The sequence below is a fragment of the Cavia porcellus genome, unplaced genomic scaffold (genome assembly GCF_034190915.1).
Source record: "Cavia porcellus strain 051 isolate PalLab524CR breed Dunkin Hartley unplaced genomic scaffold, mCavPor4.1 scaffold_16, whole genome shotgun sequence".
In the NCBI taxonomy this organism is placed as follows: domain Eukaryota; kingdom Metazoa; phylum Chordata; class Mammalia; order Rodentia; family Caviidae; genus Cavia; species Cavia porcellus.
In genome coordinates, this window is record NW_026947499.1 from 33,214,316 (window position 1) to 33,227,656 (window position 13,341).

The 13,341-nt window shown below is 52.6% G+C and overlaps 1 protein-coding gene across 1 annotated transcript; it reads right to left on the minus strand.

The window, feature by feature from the left end:
- Window positions 1–1,302: 1,302 nt before the first annotated feature.
- On the minus strand, window positions 1,303–8,745 carry Hs3st6 (heparan sulfate-glucosamine 3-sulfotransferase 6). The gene is made up of 2 exons (XM_003478105.4): window positions 7,135–8,745; window positions 1,303–2,046 (listed from the first exon to the last, which is right to left on the minus strand). Exons 1-2 carry the CDS (start codon window positions 7,503–7,505, stop codon window positions 1,431–1,433), a joined length of 987 nt encoding a protein of 328 aa, XP_003478153.1. The 5' UTR covers window positions 7,506–8,745; the 3' UTR covers window positions 1,303–1,430.
- Window positions 8,746–13,341: the final 4,596 nt, after the last annotated feature.

Genomic DNA, 13,341 nt, shown 5'->3' on the forward strand with positions numbered 1-13,341 from the left:
GTGGAGATGAGGCACTGACAGCCAGAAACAAACAACCCCATATGTGCCTTTTCCTTCCATTAGCCTCTTCCATGACACTGACATTAACTGACCCAGATGGGATCATATGACAAAGAGAGGATGGGGTATCTGGTGGGGGCACTGGCTCCAATGGAGCTTGATGGTCAGATGAAGCAGCCGAGGCTGACAGGATTCCTCCATCCCCTGCAAATCCTTCCTCACTGCCTGTGTTCCTGTGAACCAGGACATGGAGTAGCCCTAAGAGGCTCAGAGGTAAAAAGGGCAATATCAGGGCATGAAAGCCAAGGAGTTTCTCAGGGTGCACAGACCATGGCCAGGCCCAGTGGTACGCCTGAGACAGGGCAGGTGTATGGGGCTGACCTAACTAGCCTCAGAGATCATTATCAGACAGCTAGTGGGCACTGTTAGACAACTGTGGCCAGGAGCAGGTGAGAGCCATTACTGATAGGGCCCCCATGTTTAGAGGAGAGAGGTGGAGGGGTTCCCCAACCTTCCCAAGTAAGGTCTGACTTGGCTAAGAATGGACAGCTGGGCTATACATGGGACTGTTCCTGCCCCCACCTGGTAAAGGATGCAAGGAAAGGCAGCAGACCTGGCTCAAAGTGAGGTCAGGAGGGGGTGTGTCAGTGGGCTGGCCTGGGAGTGAGGTCAGGTGCAGGTGGAGAAAGCTTGTCCTGAGCAGGCAGAGGGTCAGGCTGTTCAGGAACAGCTTGAAGGCTGTTGGAAGCACTGTCCCACACACCAAGTCACCTGCCAAACACTACTGCCCAGGAGCTCCACAAGGCCTGTAGTAAACAATGTCCACTGGGTACCAGGACATGGAATTAACTGAGGTCCCAAGGTGTGCCACATAACAACTGGCCAGATCCGACTTTTTTTCTTCTTTTGTCTTTTTCCTTTTTATCGGTACCGGGGATCGAACTCACGACTGCCTATTTGCAAGGCAGGTGCTTATGCCGCTGAGCTAAATCCCCAGCTTAATCCTGTTCCACCACTCAGGAACAACCTCCAGCCTCATTTTCCTTGTCCGGATATGCAGATAACCATGCTAACCTTCCAGGACTGAGAAGAGGTGGAAGACAGGCCCCAGAGACACCAGGACTAGGCTACATCCACCAGGCAGGCCCTAAGTCTCTCTGAGTTTCTCATGCTCATCTGTGCCATGTGATGAAGTGCATGGCCCACCTCCGAGGACATGTAAGGAATGGTTTTGGCATGACACCTGGCCCATAGAGTTAACTGGCACAGTATCACTTCCCCCAAACTCAAGGTCAAGTGAAAGAATTTGGATCCAGACTTTATTTCTTAAATATTCTCTCCCCAGAGCATGTGTAGGGAAGCTGCTCTGGCCAGTGGGCAGACATAAATTAAGGTTCCAAGCATCCAAGGCAGGGATAGCTGAGCCTTGCTTAGTCCCAGCCAAAGTCCTGGCCAGTCATCTGGTAGAACTTTCGATTGAAAGGCCTGTAGAAGTCCTGAAGACGCTGGACCACGGCCTGAGGCACGTGGGGGTGGGGCCTGCCCTTGGACTTGCCCAGGCAGCGGGGACGGCTGCTTCCCTGAGCCTTCTTGAGGCAGGGGAAGCCCTTGGTGGCATTGAAGTAGAAGTGCTTGTCCGTGACAACCCGTTTGAGGCCCAGAAAGTCCTGCACCCGTCCGACCTCTCCAGCTGGGTCACTCACCAGCCGCTCTCCACTGACAAAAAGGAAGTGGGACAGAGGAAAGTAATGCAGCCAGTTGTCCAGGTGCTGGGCATAGAGACCAATACGCACAGCACTCCAGGCTGTGTCCACAGGGCCAAGGCCATGGCGGAAGGCCAGGGCACGGAAGCTGGGCAGGCCTGGGGTCTTGGAAAGTGTCTGAGCATAGTCAGAGATGGCCCGGGTCACTGGGTTCCGTACCACCACAATCAGCTTCGTGTCTGGGGACATGCTATGAATTCGATGAGGGGCTTCCCGCGTCACAAAGTAGCTGGGTGTCTTCTCCATGGTGATCTGCCCATCCAGGGTACGTGGCATCAGGCTCCTGGGGGCAATGGGAGGAGTAGACTGAGTGGCCGCTGCTCTTGAGTAAGTACTTCTATGGAGTGACCCCTCTCACCCTAGACCTGGAACTAGACCCTCCTCTCCTAGAAAGCCCCAAGTCCTAAAGTGTATCACTTTCCTCCCCTTCAAGTCCTTCTTCCCAAGTACGGGATGAACACCCTCAGAGGTAGGAAGCCTGAGAGATAAGCTAGGAAATGCCAGCCTAGCGCAGGCCTGCAGAGGGCCCTACTAACCAGGCTGCCCCTATTTGTGCTATCCATGGGAAAATGGGGTGACAGAGGTGACCAAGGCACTTTTCACCAGTCACTTGTGTTCCCTGTACAAGCCCTATGTCCCCTTTCCCCAAAGGCCCTCTCCTTTGAGTCCCAGCAACTTCTGCCCACTTCTACCCCTCCTGGAGCTGCTTGCTGAGCCCCCAACCTTGACCTTGCTGTCTCTCCCCAGACCAAATATTCCAAGGTCAGCTAGCTTGGACTTGTTACCCCACAGGCCTCTGCACTATAGATCACTCTAGGTCACCCTTTCACTCAGTGACTGACAGCGTCTCCTGAACTAGGTCATCAATTATTGACAAATGTTGCCAGCAAAGAGTATGATTCTCCTCTGCTTCTCTCCCCTTAATTTAATTACATCTCTTTTCCCACCGTCAACTGTAGCCCTGCTAATTCTCATTCACCTGGGCCCAATTCAGACCAACAAGACCCACCCCTTGAGCCCAGCACATTTGAGAAAATTAGTGAAATAGCTCTAATCTGCCTGGTGATAGGTCCCAAGGCCCTGTGCTTCCTCAGTCCCAAGATGCCAGGTGGAGGACACAACATTGCTAAAATTGCCCTCATTCTTACATGGGGGAGGAAGAGGGCTCTGGCCTACCTAAGGTCCAGAAAGAGTTGGCTGACCACAGCCCCCTGACTGCTCCTAACCTGAGGAAGCCCATCCCAAGTGCCCAGCTGGACAGGCCCAGGCATGACTCATGCTGTCTTGAGGCAGCACCTGCCAGCCAGGTAGTACAGGGTGAGGTCGGGCAGGGTAAGACAGCTGAGCAAACAGCTCCAAGGGATGGCTGGGAAGTAGGTCAACAGAGACAGAGACTCTGTGGCCTGTTCTAGGGAGGAGATGTCCCTGCTCAGCCATGCCCAGCCCTCCCCAGCCTTGCTCCCATCATCTGAGGAGGGTACTCCCTGACCCTGCTTACAGGCCCAGGACTGACCCAGCTGAGAGATGACAAGCCCAGTCTCAGCCAGCCTAACTGACTCGCTCCCTGATCAGATTCCCCAAGGAAATTCAGGCCAGACATAGGTGCACAGTCTGCCATGCTGGCATCAGACTGGGGGCTGCTGGTGGTGAGGCAGGAAGATGTATGCACGTGCCCCTACTAGGCAAAAGGGAAAATTGGGAATGTCAGAATCCCCAATATCACCCATGGTGACAGCAGGATGGTGGCATGGAATGGAATCTCCCCACCTCTTAGATCAAAGCCTGGGGCAGAGCTGATCTTCAGAAATCAAAGACAAGAATTCAGTTTTCTCCATCTTGGTGACACTGTGAGCCAGAACCACTCTCTACCCCAACCCACTGTCCCATTTGATAGGCAAGTATACTGAGGCTCAGAAAAAGAACAGGAGGGACTGAAGATGGGCATTGACTCTTCTTGGCCTTCTTTCCTGTCATCTTGACAGTAGGTACCTGTGTGGTTTATGCTCCCAGAATCCCTCTCCTCCATGCCCTACCTTATGTATTGGAAATCCAATGGGGACAACACCCAACTGTCTGTGGGGAAAGTTCAAAAAGACCTTAGACTGTCATGGGCCAGGGCTGTAAGTTGGCAGGGCCAGCCAGCTCAGGAGGCCTCCCTTTCCCTGAGGGAAGTCATAAGAAGGAGTCTCCCCACACTGGACCCTATCACTGAGACCTACATAAGAAGCTGATGCTGGTGTTGGAAGAGGTGTATGCACCCCAGGATTCACCAGAATGTATCACTCCTTCCTTCATCTTCCCAGGGAAGTAAGGAGCCCCAGGTCTCCCAGACACCTCCCTCCAAGGTTTGACTTGCCTGGAAACCCAATCTCTTTCTTTCCCTGACTGAAAGCCTGATTCTGACTGTCCCCAACACCACCCTTTTTCTGGGAGCCCTGATGTTATCCCTATCTTCAGCCTTTCTCTCTAGGAAGTCAGAAGAGCAGAGCAACCCCAAAGAGGGAGGCCTCTCCTGACATGCCTGCCAAGGAACAGGATGGAATACAGAGAGGGCACAGGACTTCCTAGGCTCTCAGTTGCCACAAGCCTGCTCTGAGATCTTTGGGATCAATTACTTAACCTCCTCAGTCTTCAGGAGCCTGTCCCAACTGAGTTTGGAAAGTGAGAACAGGCACCTTTGGGGGTGGCAGAGACTAGGGAGAGGATAAGCAGAATGAAACTCTGACCCCACGCAACAAACATCTGACAAGTTGTTCCAAAGACCCTCCCTCCCCCCTGAACCACCTCATCTGGTCTGCATTTCCCTGCGGTTTCCAGCCAGCCTTGGGCTACTCTTCCCTCCTGCATCTCAGGACCCCCATCCATGTGCTATATACCCTGCCTGGGCCTGGCCCAACAAGGCCTTGGACCTGCAGAAAATCAGTTATCATTTTTATTCCACTGCTAGAAAGTGCTGGAGGAGCCTGTCCCTAGCCACAAGAGAAGATATGGTCCACAAAAGCCCAAGTCCTGACCTACATGCATGAACCTATTCCCTGCTCTGACACTGGGGATTAAGACGGCTTCCATACCCACACTTCCTAAATCTCATCTTTCTTTCTTTCTTTTCTTTTCTTTTCTTTTTTTCTTGTAGTCAGGGTCTCACTATATAGTTCAGACTAGCCTTGAACTCACAGCCTTCCTCTTGCCTCGGTCTCTCAAGCTCTGGGATTACAGGCCTGTGCCACCACATCTGGTTTCCTCTTGCTTTTCTAGGGTATTATGGTCAAAGTTGAGTCCCCACCTGACCCAAAATGGAGCACCTCTTCCAGATTAAGACACTGGTGTTTTTGTGTAACCATAGTACCTAGCAAATAGTGGGTGCTCAGTGATGAGTGAACAGGTAAGCAGGTACTGAGCTGGATGGTACTCAAGGCCATAGTCTCTAAAATGAAGTACCTTCGAGAGCTTGAAAGATAAACAGTCTAGGAAGGGGGAATAATTGGGCTAAAGGCAACAGAGGACCTAGATAGGGCAGAAGATGGCCATCGTCATGGTCACTCTCTGGAATGAGCTGGGTCACAACCCAGTGAGTTGTGGAACAGTGTTCCAGAAACTCACCTGGAGACCTGGCTACTCTCTCCATCTGCCTCCCCAATTCCCCAACTCCCCAACTCATACCTAGGCTCTCTTCTAGGTGCTATGGGCTCACACCAGGTCCTGCAACTAGAAGAAATGAGGCTGAGGTGAGCATTTTTCAGGTGCTCAGGACATGCTCATGGTAGTTAAAAAGATAGCAGGCATGTGAGCAGAGCAGCCTCACATTCGCATATATCAGCACATGGCCACGCCCTCTGAAGACACCAGGACACACAGACCAGAAGCTCTGTCATCACACTCAATATGTTGTATACTGGATGAATGGGACAGAGGCCACAGAACCTGATCCCTCCACAAGCATCCTCTGCATCCCTCCACTGGAGACAGATTCTACAGATGAGGAAATTAAGTCTCTTCTCAGCAGGGTTGCACTGTCTGGAACACCTTCACTCCTGTCCTTGGCATGTCAGTGTTTCCAAGATCCCCTACCCAGGGTTGAGGATCTGCCCCAGTATGGGCCTCACCTACCCTAGAGTCTTTCCCAGAAAAGCAATGGCCCAGAGTGGGCCTGGAGAGTCTTGGAACCTTGATGTGTTGAGAAACTTTGCGGACCAAACTCATCCTCATTTCCCTCAGCCACTCTACTCAGCACAGATCACACTCAGCAAGTTTTGAAGTTTGCATTCCATAAAGCATTCTTCTTTGACTCTCTCCTCTCTCTCTTTTTCTGCCTCCCTCTCATCACCCAGGTGGCCAGTGGTTTCTGCCAGAAGCCTGAGCTGAAGACTGCCCCACAATGGAGTCAATTTCCCCCACCATGCTCCGTTTCTCTAGCACCCACACAACACTAACCCTTCAGAGTTCAGGCATCAGATCCCCTATTCTCCCTCTGGAGGCCCAGTCTTCTTAATGCAAAAGACAAAGTTAACAACTAGACAAGGGATGGATCTGGGAATAGAGAAAATGATGCATTGGCAGGAAGGGGTTCAAGGGCCTAGGTCTTAGCAGGTGAGGTGGTGCTCACCTGCAATCCTAGCTTAGAGGCAGGGAGCAGAGCCTGGCTGAGCCTCAGTGCCCAGTTCATCAGAGAGGGGCTGGTATTTGACTAGCCATCAAAGCAGATTGCTTATTGGGGTAGGATGCTCTTCGCATTCCACTGCCACACCCTTGGTCCCTCCTGGGTGGAGCACAAGGCAGCCACAGAGCCTGTGCTGGATAGATCTAGCCTGGCTAGATCCCATTCCCATGCCTGAGCATGCACTAAAGAGCAAAGCTACTTTCTACAGCCCAGACCAAACTTTCTCCAGACTCCAGCAGTCAAAAAGTCCTCTCAGGAGGGAGGCAGGGATTATGGGGTGAGAAGAGACACTTTTCAGGATCCTGCAGGGAACCTGGACACTCCTTCCTAATGTAACTAGCCACAAGTCAGATGACCAACCATACAAGCCCAAAGTGAGGATGCAGGGCGAGACCCCCAACAGAACCTGCCTGAAGTGATTCTAACACTACCAAAAGTAATGTCACTATTTCCCCGTTGGGGTCACACCTTTCCCTCAATCTTGCCAAGTCCCTTGGTAGACCGAAACAGGCATTCCTCGGAGTTTCCAAAGTTGCTGAGGCTCCCCACCCCCACCTTGCCAGTACCTTTGCTTTGGGGGCCCAGTGCCTGGGAGCAAGCCTAACTCCCTACACAGTCTGGCCTCAATCCCAGAGCCCAGGACTCTTCCCCCACTAGATCCCACCACCGAATTTCCGTGGAAGCCCAAAAGGGGAAGATGGGCAGGGCATTTACCTGTACCAGGCGAGGCCGCGCTCATAACACCTGTCGAAGAAATGGGGCTCGGAGCCAAGCGCACGGACGTCGGGGTGCAGCCGCAGGAACTCCAGCAGCGCTCGCGTGCCGCCCTTCTTCACTCCCACGATAAGTGCCTGCGGGAAGCGCTGGCGGCCTGGGTCGCTGGCCAAGGTCAGACGGTGTGCACCCGGCGGCTGGGTCGGAGCGGGGGCCGGCGTGGGAACGCGGGCGACTGGCGGGCAGCGTCCGGAAAGGGCGCAAAGACAGTAAGCGCCAAGCCCTAGCGCCAGGAGCGCGAGGGGCGCACGGAGCGCCCCCAGGACGGCCCCGGGTCCAGCCCCGGCGCCCGGGCTGCCGCTATCTGCCATGGAGTTGCGCCGCGCCCAGATCCGGGGATGAGAGCTGAACAAGAGCGCACATCCCTGCCGGCGCCCTACTCAGCCCGCGGACGCCGGGCTTCTGTTCAGCGCCCTCCAACCCGCCGCTAGGCAGCGGGCGGGCGGGGGCGGGGCGGGCTCCGAGGCGGGGGAGGGGCGTCCCGGCCCAGTCTGGGATTCTCGGGCACCGGCGGACAGCCCGCGCTCCTGCTGCGAGACCTGGGCTGCTGTTCCACATCGGAGATGCGGAAGCCAGCAGGGACTCGAGGTGGAGAGAAGGCTGCGCGCTCACCCACAACCTCCCCGTAGAAGGCTCACCCCGCATGCCTTCGAGATAGGGGCGCCTTGCCGAACCTGGCCTCGCTCGAGGGGGGGCCTCAGCGCTGAGCCAAGTAAGCCAGCAAAGCTCGCAGACCCAGGAGAATGAGGCCAGGCCAGCAGCCTAGTGCGTACAGTGCTTGCTCCCTATCTGTCGGGCGACTGCGATAGGCACCTTGGACTCCAGCAGACAGTCAGCCTAGCCATCCTGCAGGGTCCGGGTTCTGCCTCTGGGAGAAAGCTAGTGATGTCCGGTTAGCACTTTACAGCTCCAAGACTCTCTGGTCAGAGAGCCCTCCATCACGGCCTCCCTAGCGCCCAGGGACCAGTCAGACTTATCTTCTGACCAGCTCCACACCACACATGCCTAGCCGAGCTGACCTGGTGATACCTTGGAATGCAGTGGGCTCTGCAGTAAGTTGGCAAAGAGGCTCCACCTGGACTTGTGAAGGATTCAGGAAGGCGTGTGCCTCAGGGCAGAGACTGAGGAGTCTCTCATGGCCATGGCACCGACACCGCAGGGGCTTCCCACCTCACCCTGCATAGCCAGCAAAGAAAGTGGAGGAGTGGACTGAGGCTTAGAGAAGGTGAGCTGCTTGTCCATCCCAAGGGAAAGGTGGATTTGTGCTTGGAATCTCTCTCTCTCTGCCTTTTCTCAACCTTCCTGGCAGCAGGCTTGATGGTAACCCTGCGCAGACACCAAGTCTCTTTCTGTCCTGGGTTCTTCTCACTAATGAGCCATTCTTGGGACTAATGGCCTCTGGACAAATCCCAGCAGCCCCGGTGACTGAGAAACAGAGGACCTTCATGGCCCAAACATTTCCAGGGCTCCCACTAGAGGCATCTCTGGCTGGAGGGGGCCACACAGGATCAATGAAGTGAAGACCACTGCACGGTCCCCCAGATCCCAGATGCCAGAGCTGCACCTGCTTGCTAGGGCAAGCCTCAACCAGCACCTATGTGGGCGAGTTGTTGGCACAGCACTGTGTGGTGAGCATGCTGGCACATGCAGAGTCCCAGGAAGTTCTTATTTGGGTCTAGCTTAACCTGGAATTTGTTCCAGACAGGCTAGTTCTCCTCAAAGCCCTGCTGGGCAAGTCCCGCCCCAAACAGCCTGAGCAGTCATTGCTCAGGACTCCAGATTCCTGCATTCATTCCCTGGTGACCCTCCACCCACTATCCCAGAGCGGACTAGTATTTCCATTGCCTGGCCTTGGTTCTGCCCTTCACCCTGCCCTTTACCTCAGCTGCTGAGGGTCAAACACTGTCCAGGAGGCACTGACCAGAAGGTAGGTGGGTAGAGGTCCAGATGGGAGTCAGTCTGGAAAGGCTAGGAAGTTGATCTTCCCCCATCTGTCTGGCTCTCTGGTGAGGATGGGTGCAAATCTGTGAATGCCTAGAATGATAACCTGGAGTCTGTTTCACCAAGGTATTTCCAGCACTTAACCCAGAGCCTGGCACCCATTAGGCACTCAATAAATGCAGGTCAGAGGAAGGATATGAAAGAGGGAGAGGTAAACCATGGAGGAAACCATGGAGGTTTCCTGAAGGTGCTAGTCAGGTGAGAAGAGCATTCCAGACAGAGGAAATGTCAGGGTAAAATCTTTGCTGCAGGAGGGGTCACCTCAAGCTCATCCCTGGGTAGCAGGTAGAGTCCAGCCTGAAGCTGGCTGCAGCCCATTTTCCTCTAGCCATATGGCTTCAGTCTCTAGCCAATTCTGAGTCTAGTTCTTTCTTTGTAGAAGGGAGCATTCGATCCTGACTGAAGAGCCATTTTGACAACAGCTTTATTGAAGTGCAATCCAGGCTGGGGATTTAGCTTAGTGGCATAAGTGCCTGCCTTGCAAGCAGGCAGTCGTGAGTTCGATCCCTGGTACCGATAAAAAGGAAAAAAGACAAAAAAAAAAAAAAAAGTGCAATCCACGTGCCATACAATTTAGAACTCTGGTTCCTGATACAATATTTGTAATGTGGTACAATAATGGCTACATCTACTTTTAGAACATGTAAGTCACCCCCAAAACAAACCAGACACCCATTAGCAGTCACTCCATATTCTCTTTCCCCTCAAAGGCCTTGGCAATATTGATACCTGCTTTCTGCAAGTTCTGGAAATGTCCATACTATGCTTAGTGACTGAAGTTCCTCTGTGTTGCAGCTGATGTCAAGGCTTTGCTCCTTGTTGTGGCTCAGTGCCATTCCTTTGTGTGATGGACCACACTTTGTTTATCCATTTCTCCACTGAAGACCATTTGGGTCAGTCCTATTTTTCAGCTATAATGATTAATACTGCTGAATGGTCACATACAGTGCTGAGTGTTTGGTTCTTGGTTGGGAGAGACTGGTTTTTTGTTTGTGATTTTTTTTTTTTTTTCTTTTTGAGACAGGGTCTCATTCTGCAGTTCAGGCTGACTTCATAATGATCCTCCTGCCTCAGCCTCCCGAGAAGATTTGTGATTTTTTTTAGTCAGACTTGCCTTGTAGTTCTGGCCAGCATTCAACTTCCTAAGTTGCCCAGGATAGTCTCAAATTTGAAATCTTCCTGCCTCAGCCTCTAAGTGCCGGGATTATTGGTGTATTCCACCATCCCCAGCCATGCACAAGGTTTTGTGTATACTTGTTTCATTTCCTTTTAGGTATATGCCTTAGAGTAGAATTCCAAGGTTTTACCAACACTGTGTTTAATCTAAAGAGTTTCTTTAAAGGTGAGATTTTGGTAATTTCAAAAACTTCCATTTATTCCATGTTCCTCACATACATGGTTACTTTCCTCCCTTCACCCCAGGACATCTGAACAGCTCCTCCACTCTGCTTTTGCCTTGTCTTGCTGTCCAAGCTAGCCCCCCCCCGCCCCAACACACTGGTGGTTCCTTCCTCAGTCACCTAAGGTCAGTGAACTCCTCTCTGTAAGGCACACAACCCTTGGAAGGTCACTTGCCTCTACTCTCTGGTTTGTACCTCCACTAGCCAAAAATGGACATTGACAAATTCTTTCTACCAGCCATCTCCCTTAAATACCCTTTAGGACCCAAGGCCCCTCGTGGAGCTCTCCTAACCCCCCAATTAAAGCAAGACTGCCAGGCAAAGCATGGATCTGTCTACCTTTCTTGGCCTGGCCCTCAGACACCAAGATAGCCAGCATTAGGGGAGTTTGACATCGAGGAGGGGAGACCTGGGAAAGAAGAAAAGGTGAGCTTCTCAGGCTGTCAGGCCAGATAGAGAGATGGGAGAAGTCTGAGGAGGGAGTTCTGGAGAGTGAGAGCATGGTGGAAGGGAGGACCAGGACGGCTTGAGCTATTCTTGGGACTAATGGCCTCTGCTGGGACAAATCCCAGCAGCTCTGGTGACCACTGAGGAACAGAGGACCTTCATGACCCAAATATTTCCAGGGCTCCCACTAGAGGCATCTCTGGCTGAAGGGGGCCACACAGAGTCAATGAAGTGAAGACCACTGCATGGTGCCCCAGATCCCAGATGCCAGAGCCTGCCCTAGGTGCAGAACCCAGGACAGAAAGAGGCTTGGTGTCTGCCGTAGGGTTGCCACAGGATGGCGTTACCTCTTGACAATGGTAATCATTTTTTTTTTCTTTCTTTCTTCCTTCCTTCCTTTCTTTCTTTTTTTTTTTTTTTTTTTTTTAACCAGGGATCAAACTCACAACCTTACACTTGCCAGGCAGGAGCTTATGCCACTGAGCTAAATCTCCAGCCTTTGCAATCATTCCTTTGATAGTGATTTTTTTTTTCTTTTGATACTGGCTTTCACACTGGGCTACATCCCTCGCCCTTTTTCTTTTTTCTTTCTTTGAGACAGGGTCCTACTAAGTTGCCCAGGCTGAGCTTGAACTTGTATTCCTCTGCCTTAGCTTCTGAGTTCTGGGACTACAGGCCTATGCCACTATGCTGGGTTCAAAGGTGATTTTCATTCCTATCAGTTTCCATCTCCCCATGGAGCTGGCCAAAGGTAGAAATGGGCTTAGTCTCAACCCCTACAGTGCATATACTTCTATATGCACTGTCTGTCTGTCTGAGTCTGTCCCCATCCCAGGTTGGGCCACCCAGTCAAGGCTCACACACCACTCCAGAAAGTGATTACCAATACTGTGCAGATCTTCCCACCTTGGGGTGATGGGTAGGGTGATCACACACACAGGAGCTCCAGAAACTCCGTCCTTCAGAACCATACCCTTCTTTACCCCCGAGACCCACCCCTATATGTCTGCAGAACCAGAGGGGTGGGGGCTATGGCTGGAGGGCTAGCCCAGCTGTCCTTGATTTATGTGGGGTTTTTCCACTTTGGATGCCAGATTTGCCCAAGCACATAGATGATGTGGTTCCCAACCAGAGAGGGGCCCCTAAAAGAGGCTTATCCCCATTGCACTTACTTCCAGAGCCTACAGCCCTCAGTTCACCTCAGTGGGGAATGAAGAGGAACAGGAGCTATCACTGGGGAGAAGATAATGCAAACAGCTAGGGCTCTAGAGGCTACCTTTGCCCTCTTTTAGTAAGTGACCTGTGCAGGGATCCAGCCTTCTGGCTCTCTCTCTCTCCCACTTTTTTAAACAAAATTAATACCAGCCCTTACCTCCCTGAGTGCCTGCCCCCTACAGACAAGGAAGCAGAGGACATATGGCAGCGAAAACAGCATAAGAACATGTGCCCCAGAGCTGTGCTCACCCTGAGGAACCTGCCTTCCTTGGAGACAAGACTAGAGGAAAAAGTTTTCCATGCCTTTCTCCTGGTGACTCAGGGACACAGGCAGAGTAAAGAAGCATCATGAGGCTGGTCAGAGTTTGTAAGGCCAACAAGAATCCCTGGCAGATTCTTGTCAGAGGGAGAAGGGAAACAGTTCTCATGTACAGGAGAAGGGAGACATGATTATCTTCCCCTTCTCAGCAGCCAGGCCCACTCACATACTTACAGGGAGCCAGTCTGCAGCTACAAGGGTGCAGAAGGAACCAGACCTTCTCTGCAGAGGCATAGCCTGGCCCACTTCTGTCCCCCAATACATCACACACACACACACACACACACACACACACACACACACACACACACACCTTCTGCTTTCCCATGGTCTCCCGGAAGAAACAGCACAGAGGGAGGCAGGCTCCCAGGACACATAACCAGCCCTGCACACTGCTTCTTGTGCACTGACTGACCTGGGCCAGCTCATTTATAACAGTTGTGAATCTTCTTCTAGACTGGTAGCCCGGCTCTGAGGACAAAAGGGCCGATAACAGCCTATATTCCAGAGTGGGGAGGTCCAAAGGAGAACTAGAGGAGGGGCCCAGAAGCAATCTTCTTTTGCCTTACCCCATACCCACCTCCCCCAGTTTCAGGGCCCCAAGCCCTAAATCTCTGGGCATAGACATATGTCAGCACCATGCTAAAGGATGGGCATTATCCATGGGGCCCCACATCAAGATCTGGGGCTCTGCAGCCAGGTCTGTGCAACCATGCCCTGGTAAGGATCCTCATGGCCTGCAAGGTGGCCAAGAACATGTTACCA